The following is a 12,320-nucleotide window of genomic DNA, read 5'->3' as shown; positions in this document are numbered from 1 at the left end:
ACACTTAGCTCCTGTCCTTGTGCTAGGACCAGAAATCTAAGATTGTCTGGGTAGAACAGAAAGCTGCCAAGCAAACCCAGAATGTGCCCTACTCACCTGCTGGTTCTGAATCTTTATCCTCACCAGGCGGCTTCGGGCTGTCCATCCCTCTCTCCGACTGGGCAGGGCCCTCTCGGGGAGACCTGTCAGACCCAAGAGATATCTATTTGTCTAGTAAGTCTTCCCACTAAACACTTTCCCCCAAATCCTAGGAAGAAGGCATCTAATGTTATCTAGACCCTACAGAAATCAGAGCAAAGCCATACCTACAAATTCCTGCACTCATGACAAGGCAAGTCCCTCTCCCCAACTGTTGTCCCACTGCCTGCTTCCTCCCCAGATAAACACATACCATCTTCTCCTACTCTGAATTCTGAGAGGATCCAGTCCCCTTTCCCACTTCCCACCTCCTGTCTAAGAGTTCCCAGGACAATAGCATCCAACTAGAAGCACATACAATCCACATCTAGTATCACTCTTTGCCTCATGACTGAGTTCTTGGCTTCTGGTGGGCCCTATCCCTTGGACTTTTTCCTCAGGTCTTAAGTCAGCTACCATCCTAGAGGCCTTTCAGTGCCTCTAGGGGCAGTCATAACAAGAAGTCTGAGTCCAGCTGAAATCCCTCTCCCTGGGGTCTTGCAGGACATAAAACACAATACTGGAGCTAAAGCCCATCTCTGAATGGATCTCCCCCATCTCCACTGGTTTCAACCAGAACATCCCAATCACAACAGAAGAAACTCCCCAATTTCCACCCACTGCCCATCTAAATCCAACTCAGGCCCACCCCCTGACCCTTGCCATGACTGAGCTCAGGATCTCATCCAGCCTGAAGGCCTCAGGTCGTTGCCCTTAGCAACACCAACAGCCCTTCCTCCTCAGATGTCCCCAGTAGTTAACAGAAGTGGGCCTTAAGAGTTACTGAGCATGTGTAGCCAGGCCTGAGGCTAGGCATGCTGGGAGTTGTAGTCTCAGGAAGCACACCACCACTTGGAGCTGTTCTAAGCGGGGCAGGACAGAGCAAAGTAGCTTCCTTCCTCTTCCGTCAAGCGGGGTTTCAACACACACTATGGGGGTGGCGGGTAACGGTCCCCTCTTCTAAGATATGCCTGCCTATCCCAGAGCCAAATGAAACACATTAAAGTTATACCTAAGAAGGTCAAGACCCACACCTTTGGGTATATTCTCCTAAACCTCAGATAAAACTAAACACAGTACAAAAAAGAGAAAAGTAAAGAATAAGAATTACAGAGTTGAGGAAGAGGCAAGAGGTCCCATAGAAGAAGGGAGAAAAGGACAGGTATAAACAGCTCTTAGTGGGAAGGGTAGGGGCTTAAGCAGAGAAACAGAGTATAGTTTTCCTACAGAAGGTAGAGGGGAATCCCTAAAACAAAACTCTAAATAAAAGTTTGAGAACTGTATCTCTCACCTTCTCCACTCCGCTTGTTTAACCAGAGGGACCACACCAACCTTAGTAAGGACAAGCCTCTCTTCCCAAACCAAATACCCCAGTCAGCCACTTGGGGTTGAGGGACTGGGGCAGATGAGACAGTGGGGAACCCTCAAAGGTGCCCAGGATCCATAAATCAATTACCTAAGAACCACATTACTAGTCCTCTTTCCCTGAGCTAACACTCCATTTCCAGAGACTGGCAGTGGGTCTCATGTAACATGTCACAGGAAGGGAAATTTTACTTTACTTTTTTCCCCTCACACTATTAGATTCTACTAGATTGGGAAAGTGAAATATCACCCGATACCCGTTACCTCTATTCCCAGATCACCTCTTTACCAAACCTGCCACCCACACAATCACCCCTGAGGGAAAGCTGGGTGGTCATCTAGCCAGCCCACAGAAAAGCTGCTCTGGAACTTCAAGGGGCCGCCGAGAAGCCTCCTATGTGAATTAGGGGTTGGAGGTCAGGGCACCAGCCAGGCTCCTCTTCCTATTCAGTCATTCAAGGCCTGACCACACCCGGAAGGCTTCAAAGTGTCCTAAGTGTGTGCAACTTTTGCTGTACCTTACCACTAAATGCTGCCAAGATCTTCCAACCGTTGTGCTCTCAAAGTTAAGGCTAAAGGAGTCACAAACATCAAGAAATGAAAAGCAACAGTGATAGTACAGTGGGTGGGAGGAGGACTGCCTCACACAAGGCCAGAGGGACAAATTCCTCCGCCCTCCCCCAAGCGCAGCCCTCTCAAGCTGGTAATGCTGGCACTGCCTGGGGAGCTACAGAAACCACCTTCGTCTAGCCTTGGGCAACAGTAGCAACATCCTCCAAAGCTGCAGCCTCATTCATGGCACCATGGAAGATGAGAGATAAGCAAAGGGTTGAGTGTCCTCCAAGCTGAGGAAAAAGAATCTAGGGGCACTTCCAAGAAGCCCCATTTCACTACCCTGCAGTCTAGCGCCTGCACCCCAATGCTGAGTGCCAGTTGTCAGGCCCCTCCTTAAACAGATCTAAACAAATAAAGACCATAGGTTCCCCTGTCCCATCATTCACAGCCAGAAACCACACATACACACCAAGGGTTTCTTCCCTGGATCTAAACTGGGGTAATGTCTGGCCAGGCTTCCTCAGGGGAACTAGGGATCCCAGAGAAATACAGATCTAGGGAGTAAAACCGTGGTGGGTCCCCTTAACCCTAGGCCGAAGAGGCCCAGAACAGCAAGGAAAAAAAGCAGGGATTCATCTCAACCCACTTTCCTCCCTGCCTCCATCCCAGACCAAAAGCTTTAACTCCATCTTCCCAGCCAAAGGGGAAATGGAGACTTGGAGAGGTGAAAGGCTGAAGCAGGCCCTTGAGTGAACAGCTCTTCTGTAGGACTCAGGACTTCCTGGTTCCCAGCCTGAGACTCAAACCACACCTCTCCCCACCCCCATTTTGGGTTGGCCCTCCAGGGAAGAATCCAAATGGCAACAGTGGCCCTGCAGACCCTCCGGACTACCCCCTGGGTCATCCTAGGGTCAGCCACAGCTAACAAGGAGAGGTGTCTCCCAAGGAAGTTCTTCAGGGACAGAGGACAGGAGAGGCCCTCCACAGGAGGCAAGTACAGACAGCATGGGCAACAGCTAGCCTCATTCTGGCACCCCTGTGCCACCTCTCACCTCAGGATTACCACCCAGAAATCTTTCAAGGGCAAATCCCTATTTTCTCCTTTCCAAGACCAGGCTCAAAGAGGTCTAGCCTATGTATGGTGGAGGGAGGAGAGTGAAGGAGCAAAATACACCAGCCAAATCCCTGCTGGGCAGCATGACAGCTGTGAGAGGGGCTGTCCCAGCCCAGGGTCAGAGGCATGAGGCTCATGCTGCACCCTTCGTGCAGTCACATACACACCACTTCTCCCCAACACCTCCTGCCAGGGCTGAAAACACTGGCTTCAGCAGACACAGCTCTGATCAGGTCACTTCTCCTCCAAAGAGATATAGGCCCCCCTATTCTGCAGAGTTGGGACAGGATCACAGGACCAGTTAACATTCCCTGATTGAAAAAGGTTGGAGAGGTCTGGGAGGGGCCTGCAAGATTGGCCAGGGACTTATGGGCAACCAGCTCTCCACACCAGGCCCAGAGAAAGCGGGAGACAAAAGCCATTTTTTTGCAGCCCACATTCGCAGGGAGCAAATCTCAACGGCCTCCTCTATAATCCCCTAGAGATTATGTCCATCCGGAGAGGAGGGGAGGCAAAGCAGGCTAAGACAGCACTAGGCCTCGCTAGGGTCACTCTGCCAGGCAGGGGTAGTTGAAAGTTGAACAGCAAGGCCACAGCTGCCCCCAGCCCCGCCTCCTTCTTGCCCCGGCCACCCCTTCATCACAATGGTGAGTTTCCACACACTCTCCCCTTTGCACAGTGAAATAAGGCCTAGTGAAGGACCCAGGGTTCCCTGAGTCTCCCAAAGACTGCTCTGGGTGCCCGGATGGGCAAGAGCAACCTTAAAGTCCAACCTGGCAGTAAATCGGACCTGGCAGTGCCACCCTATCCCCGCTCCCAAGTTGTTCTATTCCCAAGGCCCACAAGGAACCCTGAAGGAGAAGCAGCTGACTGGGATTGGTGCTGGCATCAGGGCTTGGGTCCTAGTTTGGTAGAGCTCCCCCCAACACAAAAATAAACAGGCAGAGAGGCTTTCTGGCCAGGTTCCCAAACTCCCGTGGTTCCCTGAACCCCCCAGTCTTTAAAGAGGCACACCCCAGGACACCAGGCCTCGGTTGTGCTCTGGCGACTGGCTCGGGTTCCCTTGACAGACCCTGCCAAAGGAACCCTCTTCAGCTCTGGCACCCCTTTCTCCAACCTACAGGCCAGCTCCGGCCAAGATAGTCCATCTGGCTATGCCCCCAGTCCAACCCTTTCTGGGCCCTGGCCGGGCGGACTTCACTCACCTCTTCACAGGGCGATCCAGAAATCCTCATTCGAGAACATGGCCAGAGCCCGGGCCGCTCCCCGACCTCCAACCGCCAGAACGATCACAGCCGCCCCCCGCACGGGGGGGCTTAGGGGGGCCAAGAACGGTAAATCCAGGTCGGAGTGGCCACCCTCCCCCGCCCAAAAAAAAGCAAGAAGCCAAGGAAGGGTTCTCTGCCTCGGGTTCCAGCAGTTTAGGTTTCCATGGACAGCCCCTGGGCGGCGAATCCCGAGCGGACACAAAGAGAGCACCGGTGGCTTTGATCTTGGGCGAGCAGGATCCGCATCCGCGTCGCCGGGCGGCCTCTCAGTCCTAGGGCTGGGCCAGCGCCCCGGCCGCCCGTACCGGGCTCGGGCGGAACGTCGAAGCTCTCCAGATGGAACGTCGAGGCGCCTCCCCAGCAGCCCGGAAGGAATGCCGCGCCGCCCCGCGCCGGGCCCGGATGGAACGTGAGACCCTCGCAGGAGCGCCGAGTCCCTCTCCCCGCTCGGGCCGGCGCCCCGGGGCCGCGCGAGCTACGGCGACACGGAGCCGGCGGGGCCGCGGAGCTGAACCTGACACACACCCCAGCGCCGGGCTCCTCGACCCCGAGCGCTCGCCCTCAGCGGCTTCGAGCCCCCCACCTTCTGCTCCCCCCGGGGAAGGGAGGAGGGTAGGTGGGCGAGGAAGAGGAAGGGGCGGGCGGTGCGAGCCCTCTGCCCGCTCCCCTCCGGCCGCTCCAGGCCCTGCGCTCGCCTCCCTTCCCCTCTGGCCTTGGGAGCTGCCCCGCCCCCGGCCTGGCCGGCTCTGATCGGCGGCACCCCCTCGACCCCCGGCTGGCTGCGATCGCGGGGGGCCTAGAGGTGCATGGCCCAACCCCGGCTCCCGGCGCCGGGGGGTCAGGAAACTGAGCGGAAAGTGGGGAACGAGGCAGCCATTTGCAACCGGAGAGGAAAGTAGTGCAGCGCGGCGCCGCTCCGCCTCCCCCCCCTCCGCCTCCTGTTCGGCCGGTAGGGTGGTTCCTGCGAAGGGGCTATTTCCTGGCCCGAGATCTCGGCAGTGGTCGTGGAGATTCAGGAAGCCTCCGGCGCGAGATCCGGGTGGCCCATTTGCCTGGTGAACCCCACTCCAGAAGGGGGAGAAAGGAGAAGACGCGGCCCTATTTTGTGTTGGAGCGGAGCGGCGGAGGGATCCGGCCCTCTCGGAGGAAAGGCTGTGACTCTGCAGTTCTACGCACACGCTAAGGGATCCCTCCGCCACGGGTTAACCCCGACTGCGCCGGGCCAGCCGCTGTGCAGACACGTGGGAAAGAAGCCCCCCTCCTCTTCGCTCCGGCCCTAGAACTGCCTCCTTTACCGCCCGGCTAGTAAAACTAGGACTCCGGGCACTTTCTAATTCCGTTTCCCTGGAGTTATCGGCCCCTGAAACTCCAGCTGCCCCTTGCCTTGACCAGGAGCAATCTTTCCCGGGAGGGGGATGGAAGAAGAGCCAGGAGGTTGGCCGCTGCTCTGCATCCTGGGAACTGGAGTCCGCAAATGGAGAAAGTGAGGCACGGCGCCTGGAGCTGCAAAGGGTGGGTTCCTGCCACGTTCGGGGGCCTGAAGAAAAACGGAACGAGTCCCTAGTCGTTCCTTCTGACTCTCAAATCCCCTCGAGAGGAAAGAGGGCTGTTAGTGCCCCCACAATCACCTTCCCCATCAAAACATAAATGTAGAGTTTCCCCTCCTTTGCCGGTGCTCCCACCCCCAGCCCCAGTCCTTCTTTCCTAATCTTCAGGGCCTGTGTCCCCCTTCTTAGTAAACATGTAACCCCTTTTTAGAGAGCATGTAACTTGTAGCCTGGCTGCTACCTGGCCGGAGTACTGTTATTCTGGACAAGATCCCAGCATACAGGCACTCCCCCCCCCGCCATTAGTCTGAATGAGAAGGGATTGGAAATGACTTCTCTGCATTAACTCTATCCACGGGATGGACAGGAGGAGACAAATTAGCAAATGTGCTAGATACTTTATATATTCTTAGTTATTCCTCACCCTCGTTATGAATTACATGTAATTATGTCCATGTTACAGATGAAGAGATTGAGACTGAAATAGGTAAAATTGCTCAACAAACCACATGAAGTGAGAAGTAGAGCCATGCATGATGCAAAACAATGGCCATGTTTTTTCTGAGATATGTGTGTGTATTCATATATATGTATTTATTATTATTATTATTTTTAAGATGTGGAGAAAGAGGCAGGCAAGTCAGGTGCAGGGCTAGTTTTGTGGGAAGGGGTTTACAGTGCTGTCCAATAGAACTCTCTGCAATGATAGAAATGCACTATACACTATCTAATATGGTTTAGCCACATGTAGCTATTGAGCACTTTGAAATGTAGGTGGTGCAACTGAGGAACTTTTAATTTTAGTTAATTTTAAAACTAAATTAAATAGTAATATGTGACTTGCGGCTTTCATGTTGGACAGTGCAGGAGACCTAAATCCCTACTGGCCAGAGTCACAGGAGGGATCAGATATGTCCTGCGCTAGCCACACGCTGACATATGCTCTTCACTGACCAGGTCTATTTCAGCAAAAAAGTCCAGCAGTGACCCCACACCTGTCCCACCTATAGTGGAATAAGTTCACCAAGAGTCAGAAGTTGGAAAATGGAAGGGCTCTCGCTACTCTGCACCCAGAGGCAGAAAGGCAGACCCTCACCAGAAAGACCTCAAATAACACAATAGCCACTATCTCTTAAGGGTTTATTATGTATGAGGACCTATGCTAAGTATTTCATAAATCACTTCAGTTTAATTCTCACATCAGTCCTATGAGGAAGGTTTAACTACAGTTCATAAATGAGAAACAGAGAGGTTCAGAGGCTCAGAGAGGTTAAGTGTCTGCCCAAGCACACAGCTAAGTGGAAGAGTAACTCTTTTAACCCAGCCATTAACCACTATTCTTTACTACTATCAGGCCTTGAGATTATTTGATACACTTCTAGAAAACCTCAGACATTTGTTATTCTATCTCAGACCTCATGGAAATAACAGCAGGAGTGTAGGTACCCTTAATGAGAATTCCAAGTCAGATGTACAAAAGGGCCTAATTTTAGTGTAGGGAGAGAGGGTGTTTACAACCCTAAAGAGACTCCTAAGCCCCCAAGAGATTGCTCTTTGGAATATGGTCCTTCCTGCAGCCCTTAATTCTTTTTAGATTCTAGATCAGAGATGCAAAAGCAGCTGGCAGGACTTTTGAAAACCAGCATGACAAACCGTCATCCCCAACTGTAAGCCCAACTAGCCTGGAGCCAGGCAATAACAAGGTCACAGCTAAAAATCACACCTAAGTTTTGTCCATTTTCCCCAACTAAGTGCATTGACAGAGTTGGCAGGAGTGCATCCCCAGCTGGCAGGAGAACTCTATGCCCTTCCTGTGAAGGATGCCATTCAGGTAACCCTTATAAGTCCTTGGAGGAGGTATTAGGCCAGTTAGGCCCTAGGGCTGCTGGGGAGGGGTGGGGGGTAGAGGCAGGTAGGACCAAATTTTCCTAGCCAAACCCATCCTCCTACCGAGCTGGCGGGTCAACAAGAAAGAGCAGAAGCAATAGCCTTTGACACCAAAAAAGGTAGCACAACTCCAAAGGTGTGAAAGGTATGAAAGGAGCAAAGAACATCCATTTTAATGAAAGGCACTTGGGGAGATGGAGAGCGGGGAGTGGGGATTGAGCAAGGGCATTATTTCTTACTTTATTCAACTCTTAAAAAGCTGAAATCATCATAACACTTTAGTCCCTGCCTTCACACTACTTCACAATTCTTACATCGTTAGGAACAAGGGTCTTTCTTCCTCCACCCAAACCCTGTCCTCTCTGAGTTCCAGCAAATGCCAAGGCCCCCGCAAGGGAAGCTATGTCAGCATGTGGCAGCCGGCCACTAGAGGGTGGTGTTTCTGTAGTTAAGGGGATTGTGAGAGCCTACAAATTTGGATGGGAGTGGCAGTCAACAGGTTACCTGTATAGGAGAAGAGTCGAAAAGAAAGGTGGGAAAGATAAGTAGTAAGTCTTAGGGTAATGGTCCTGAATGAGTGAGGGGTAAGGAATAGGAACAAGGTAGGAGGAAAGAGTTAACCCTGATTCTCTACCAAAGGCCATAGTCATCACTCCTTAGAAAAGGAGATATTGGCCCTGAGCCCTCCCCAGATACAGAGAAGTCAACTACAAAAAGATTAATCAGTTTATTTGCATATATACATTGTCACTCCAGGGAGCCAGCTCCACTTCAGGAGTCCGCAGCTCCCCTCACCCAGCCAACACCCAAAACCTGCATAGGAGACTGGGTCCTGAATAAACAATGCCCAGGACTCATATCCCAACTCCATAGGTTATAACAATTCATTTATTTAGCAAAAACAGAGCTAGAGGACAGTGCCCATGAGACGTCCTTGCCTCTTTGTAAACATCGACAACCAGGCCACTGGAGCCCAGGTAAGTGTGCAAACATGAGGGTACCACACTGTGTGCCCAGAGGGCCAGGGACACAGCTGGCAACCAAACAAACCCGTGAAGTCCTGAGGGCCTGCCCCCCCAAGCCCTCACTGGAGCCTGGCAAGTGCCAGGGGCAGAATCAAGGCAGCTACCCCATGCTCAAGGGCTCACATGAGATGGCAGCGGCGCTCTTGCCCATATGAATTCTCTACCCGAGCAATCTCCTGGATGACTTTGGTGAAGATGCCTTGAGTCAGCTGCAAGGGATAAGGATTCAGGGCAAAAAAAATTGTTTAGTTCACTGCCAATACCACCCAACTCTGAGGTGAATACCCCACTCCCCCACCATCCCCACCACCAAGCAGTGCCATAAGACTGCTACTGCCACCACCTTCCTAATCTTCAGGCCCAGCACCTGCTTATCTCGAGCAGATGACTCCATAAATGTCGCTCCCCAGGACTCTGCCAGCTTCTTCCCCTCGACAGCCTGGACCTCCCTAGAAGCAAATTTGGGACGTGAAAATGAAGGACAGCAATGGCCCCATGTTCTCTGCAAAATCTACAGGAGCCTAGGACTGAGGCTTGAAATATGAAATGATAGTTTTTGAAATAGAAGGGTTGTTTTGTCTTACCCTTCAAGTTAGAAATTAAGAGGTAAAATGATTGGTTCAAATCAGTGGCAGAGCCACGACAAGAGCCTGGCTCATTCCTAGTCCAGCTCACTTTCCTTCGCCTTAAGCTACAGAGATTTCCATACCTGTCTGGAGAGAGATCTGCCTTGTTCCCCACCAGCACCACTGGCAGCCTGGGAGGAAACAGCAGTTACTACAGGATCCCCTCTGTTCCCCATGGACCCCAACGTCCTTCACGTCAGAGCTGGACAACTCCCCATCAAAACAGACAGGATCTATGTCCTGACTTTCTCCTTAATTTGGATCAATACGCCCCTCTGTCCTCCCTCTCCCCTAGGGTCCACACTATGTCTTTATCCCCCAGAGCCACATACCGGGTTTTCCCGTGGCCTTCATGTAGCTTTTGGTACAGACTCTCAATGACTTGGAAACTTTAAACACAAGAAATGAATCTATAACTTTATTCTGGGACAGCCCTCAGATCCTCCCAAGTCCCCCACTCACAACCTTGGTCACTTACCTATGCATAGAGGTGACAGAATACACAAGCACATAACCATGGACCCCAATGATGAATGAATAGGGCAGAATGCTGTACTCATCCTGACAAGAAATAGAAACATCAATACCTAGATCCACAGCACTCAGATAGCCAAGGTTGGTGGGCTGTATCCTGGGGACCCTCCCTGTGGCACTCCCTACTCCAGTCACTTCTGTTCAACAAGTATTGATAGAGTAGCTCCAATCAGCGCTGCACACTGAAATGCTGCTAAAATGTTTTTCTTTTAATCCTACTTTACAGATGAGCCTCAGAGGCTACCGGACTTCATCTCCCAGGACTGAACCGCCACATTTAGATACCCTACCCCAAACTGGTACCTGCCCTGCTGTGTCCACCAGGTGTAGGTGAAACTCATCTTTGCCAAGAGTCACTATCTTGCTGTAAGCTGAAAAGAAAAGAAAACTTGACTGTGAGGTGCCTTGTAGGACTAGCAATCTGTGCCCCTATATATTGACATAGATGGGCCAGGTCTAGAGAGCTCTCCAGGAAACTGGAGAGACAATGTTAGGCTTCTTATTGTCTACATACACACCATCCTGGACTCAGTATCTCGGAAAATCCACACTCTAGCTCCACTCAGAACAGGATTGCTAGAGGAGATTAGATTTAATGTCTAATTAAATCATCCCTCTGGCACCAGGAAAATCCCAAACTATGGACTTGGATGGGGCACCCAAGCCTTCCCTACCCAATCCCTAGGGGAGAAGTCTACTCACTATTCTCCACAGTAGGATCATAGCCTTCCAGGAACTCGCCCTCCACAAATTGATGTGCTAAAGATGTCTTCCCTGTGGGAAGCAGAGGTAATTTTATCCAAATCACCCATCCATATTCACATCCTCTGTCCTTTCGGGCTGTGGCCCTGAACTAAAGGGGACTCCAAATTAGCATGCCCCATGCAATGCTTTCCCTTAGGCTACCTTCATCCTCTTTTCGCCCTGGGTCGCTGCACCTTGGCCACCGGATGCATACAGTAGCGCCGCAGGAAGCCTTTCCCGCCGCCTTTCCCCACCCCACCCCACCCCTGGGAAGATCCGGGATTCCTTAGGACCCAGGCAGTCCTGCACCGGACACCTGAGACTTGCCCCACCCAGACCGCGCCCCCGCCATCAAATCCTGACCCCACCTCCACCCCCCAGAGAAACGCTGAGGACCACCGCGGTGATCCAGCAGTAAAGCCCACGTTAACTCTTACATGCTCCAGCTTCCTGCAGCCTTCCACACTACCACCACTCCAGCCTTTCCAACTCCAACCTTTCAATCCTCGCTCTACAAGCTGATTCTAAGGATGCCACCATTCCTCCCTGGGTCGCCTACCCGCGGCAGTGCGCCTCCTCTGGCCAAAAAGCCGCGGTGCATCCGTGCTCTCCCCAAGACCGAGACTCACCTACGGAGCGGTATCCGAGGATGACCACCTTCCTGTAGCGAACTAACGGCATGGCAGGAGCCGGCCCCGAGGGGCTTGCAGAACTTGGGGCTGAGAGAGCCCCAAGAAGAGAAAGTCGAGTGCAGGCAGATGTAGCAACCGGCACAGGAAAGCCGCTCACCCTGAAGCTGCCAGGGGCAAGATAGAGGGAAACCAAAACAAGCGCCGCGCCCGGAGCTGGCCACGTGATCACAACACAGCAAGACTAAGGCGAGGGAGCCGGGCGACCGGGGAACCACACTGCCGCGCCGCTCAGGGCTCCGCCCACCAGACCGCTCGCCATTGGTCCACTAGAAAGGATAGGGGCGGGGCCGTTGGCAGAAGCAAAGGGCGGGCCTCACGTGGAGCGGGAGAACCAGGAGCTGCGCGTGCGCACCCTAGACCCGGTTCATTCATAAAGAAACAGAAAGGAACCCGGGGTCCTAGAGGTGTTTGCGCCTTTGCAACCTAGTAAAAGCAGCTGCAAAGAATCATGGATGGATAATATCCGTTGTGGCTGGGCTGGAATTTCTGGTCAAAAGATTCTAGGTCTTCCTTTTGCAAGGTCTCCGGCGTCCTTGGGTAGGGAAAAAAAGGCCAAAGTTGCAATATATTCCCTCCGATTCCCCCAGACTTCAGCCCCAGATATTTTATTGTCGGGTTTCCACAGTCTTCCAGGATTTAACTTCGGAACTGCAAATCTTATTCCTGGGAAAATTGTTAGAATTTGTGGCCAAGTCCTCTGAGGTTTAGCTGTCATCATTATCAGTGTTTTATTTATTCAACAAATATTTATTAAGCGTATACTATATGTTTTAGGCATTTCTCTAT

At 52.2% G+C, this 12,320-nt stretch overlaps 2 protein-coding genes across 10 annotated transcripts in view; both read right to left on the bottom strand.

Annotated features, from left to right (window-relative positions):
* Nucleotides 1–5,835, bottom strand: part of KMT2D (lysine methyltransferase 2D) — a 37,929-nt gene extending 32,094 nt beyond the window's left edge. For all 7 annotated transcript variants that reach the window (XM_081249689.1, XM_081249694.1, XM_081249695.1 and 4 more), the window contains exons 1-2: nt 4,417–5,835; nt 97–182 (exon numbers count right to left, since the gene is read on the bottom strand). In XM_081249689.1, coding sequence (XP_081105815.1) covers nt 97–145 — 49 coding nt within the window. In that variant the 5' untranslated portion in view covers nt 146–182; nt 4,417–5,835. The remainder of the gene's footprint in view (nt 1–96; nt 183–4,416) is intronic.
* Nucleotides 5,836–8,652: 2,817 nt separating this feature from the next.
* Nucleotides 8,653–11,899, bottom strand: RHEBL1 (RHEB like 1). Of its 3 annotated transcripts, XM_081249515.1 has the most exons (8): nt 11,472–11,899; nt 10,801–10,872; nt 10,402–10,469; nt 10,043–10,125; nt 9,897–9,953; nt 9,648–9,695; nt 9,306–9,387; nt 8,653–9,147 (listed from the first exon to the last, which is right to left on the bottom strand). In XM_081249515.1, the coding sequence occupies exons 1-8, from the start codon at nt 11,521–11,523 to the stop codon at nt 9,058–9,060; spliced, it is 552 nt and encodes a 183-aa protein (XP_081105641.1). In that variant the 5' UTR covers nt 11,524–11,899; the 3' UTR covers nt 8,653–9,057. The 3 variants fall into 3 exon arrangements, with proteins under 3 accessions (XP_081105641.1, XP_081105640.1, XP_081105642.1); XM_081249514.1 differs by having other exon boundaries at nt 9,067–9,387; XM_081249516.1 differs by lacking the exon at nt 9,897–9,953 and having other exon boundaries at nt 9,067–9,387.
* Nucleotides 11,900–12,320: the final 421 nt, after the last annotated feature.

The sequence above is a fragment of the Mesoplodon bidens genome (genome assembly GCF_964165515.1).
Source record: "Mesoplodon bidens genome assembly, chromosome: 11".
NCBI classification, from domain to species: domain Eukaryota; kingdom Metazoa; phylum Chordata; class Mammalia; order Artiodactyla; family Ziphiidae; genus Mesoplodon; species Mesoplodon bidens.
The sequence above is the reverse complement of the archived record's forward strand: the minus strand, read 5'-3'. Positions and strand labels throughout refer to the sequence as shown.

Excerpts from the sequence above, each read along its gene's own strand:
- RHEBL1 (XM_081249514.1), bottom strand. The coding sequence starts at position 11,523 with ATGCCGTTAGTTCGCTACAGGAAGGTGGTCATCCTCGGATACCGCTCC. Across the intron at positions 10,470-10,800 it reads TGATCCTACTGTGGAGAATA|CTTACAGCAAGATAGTGACT; the intron begins GTGAGTAGACTT and ends TTTTCTTTTCAG. Across the intron at positions 10,126-10,401 it reads TGGTGGACACAGCAGGGCAG|GATGAGTACAGCATTCTGCC; the intron begins GTACCAGTTTGG and ends ATTTCTTGTCAG.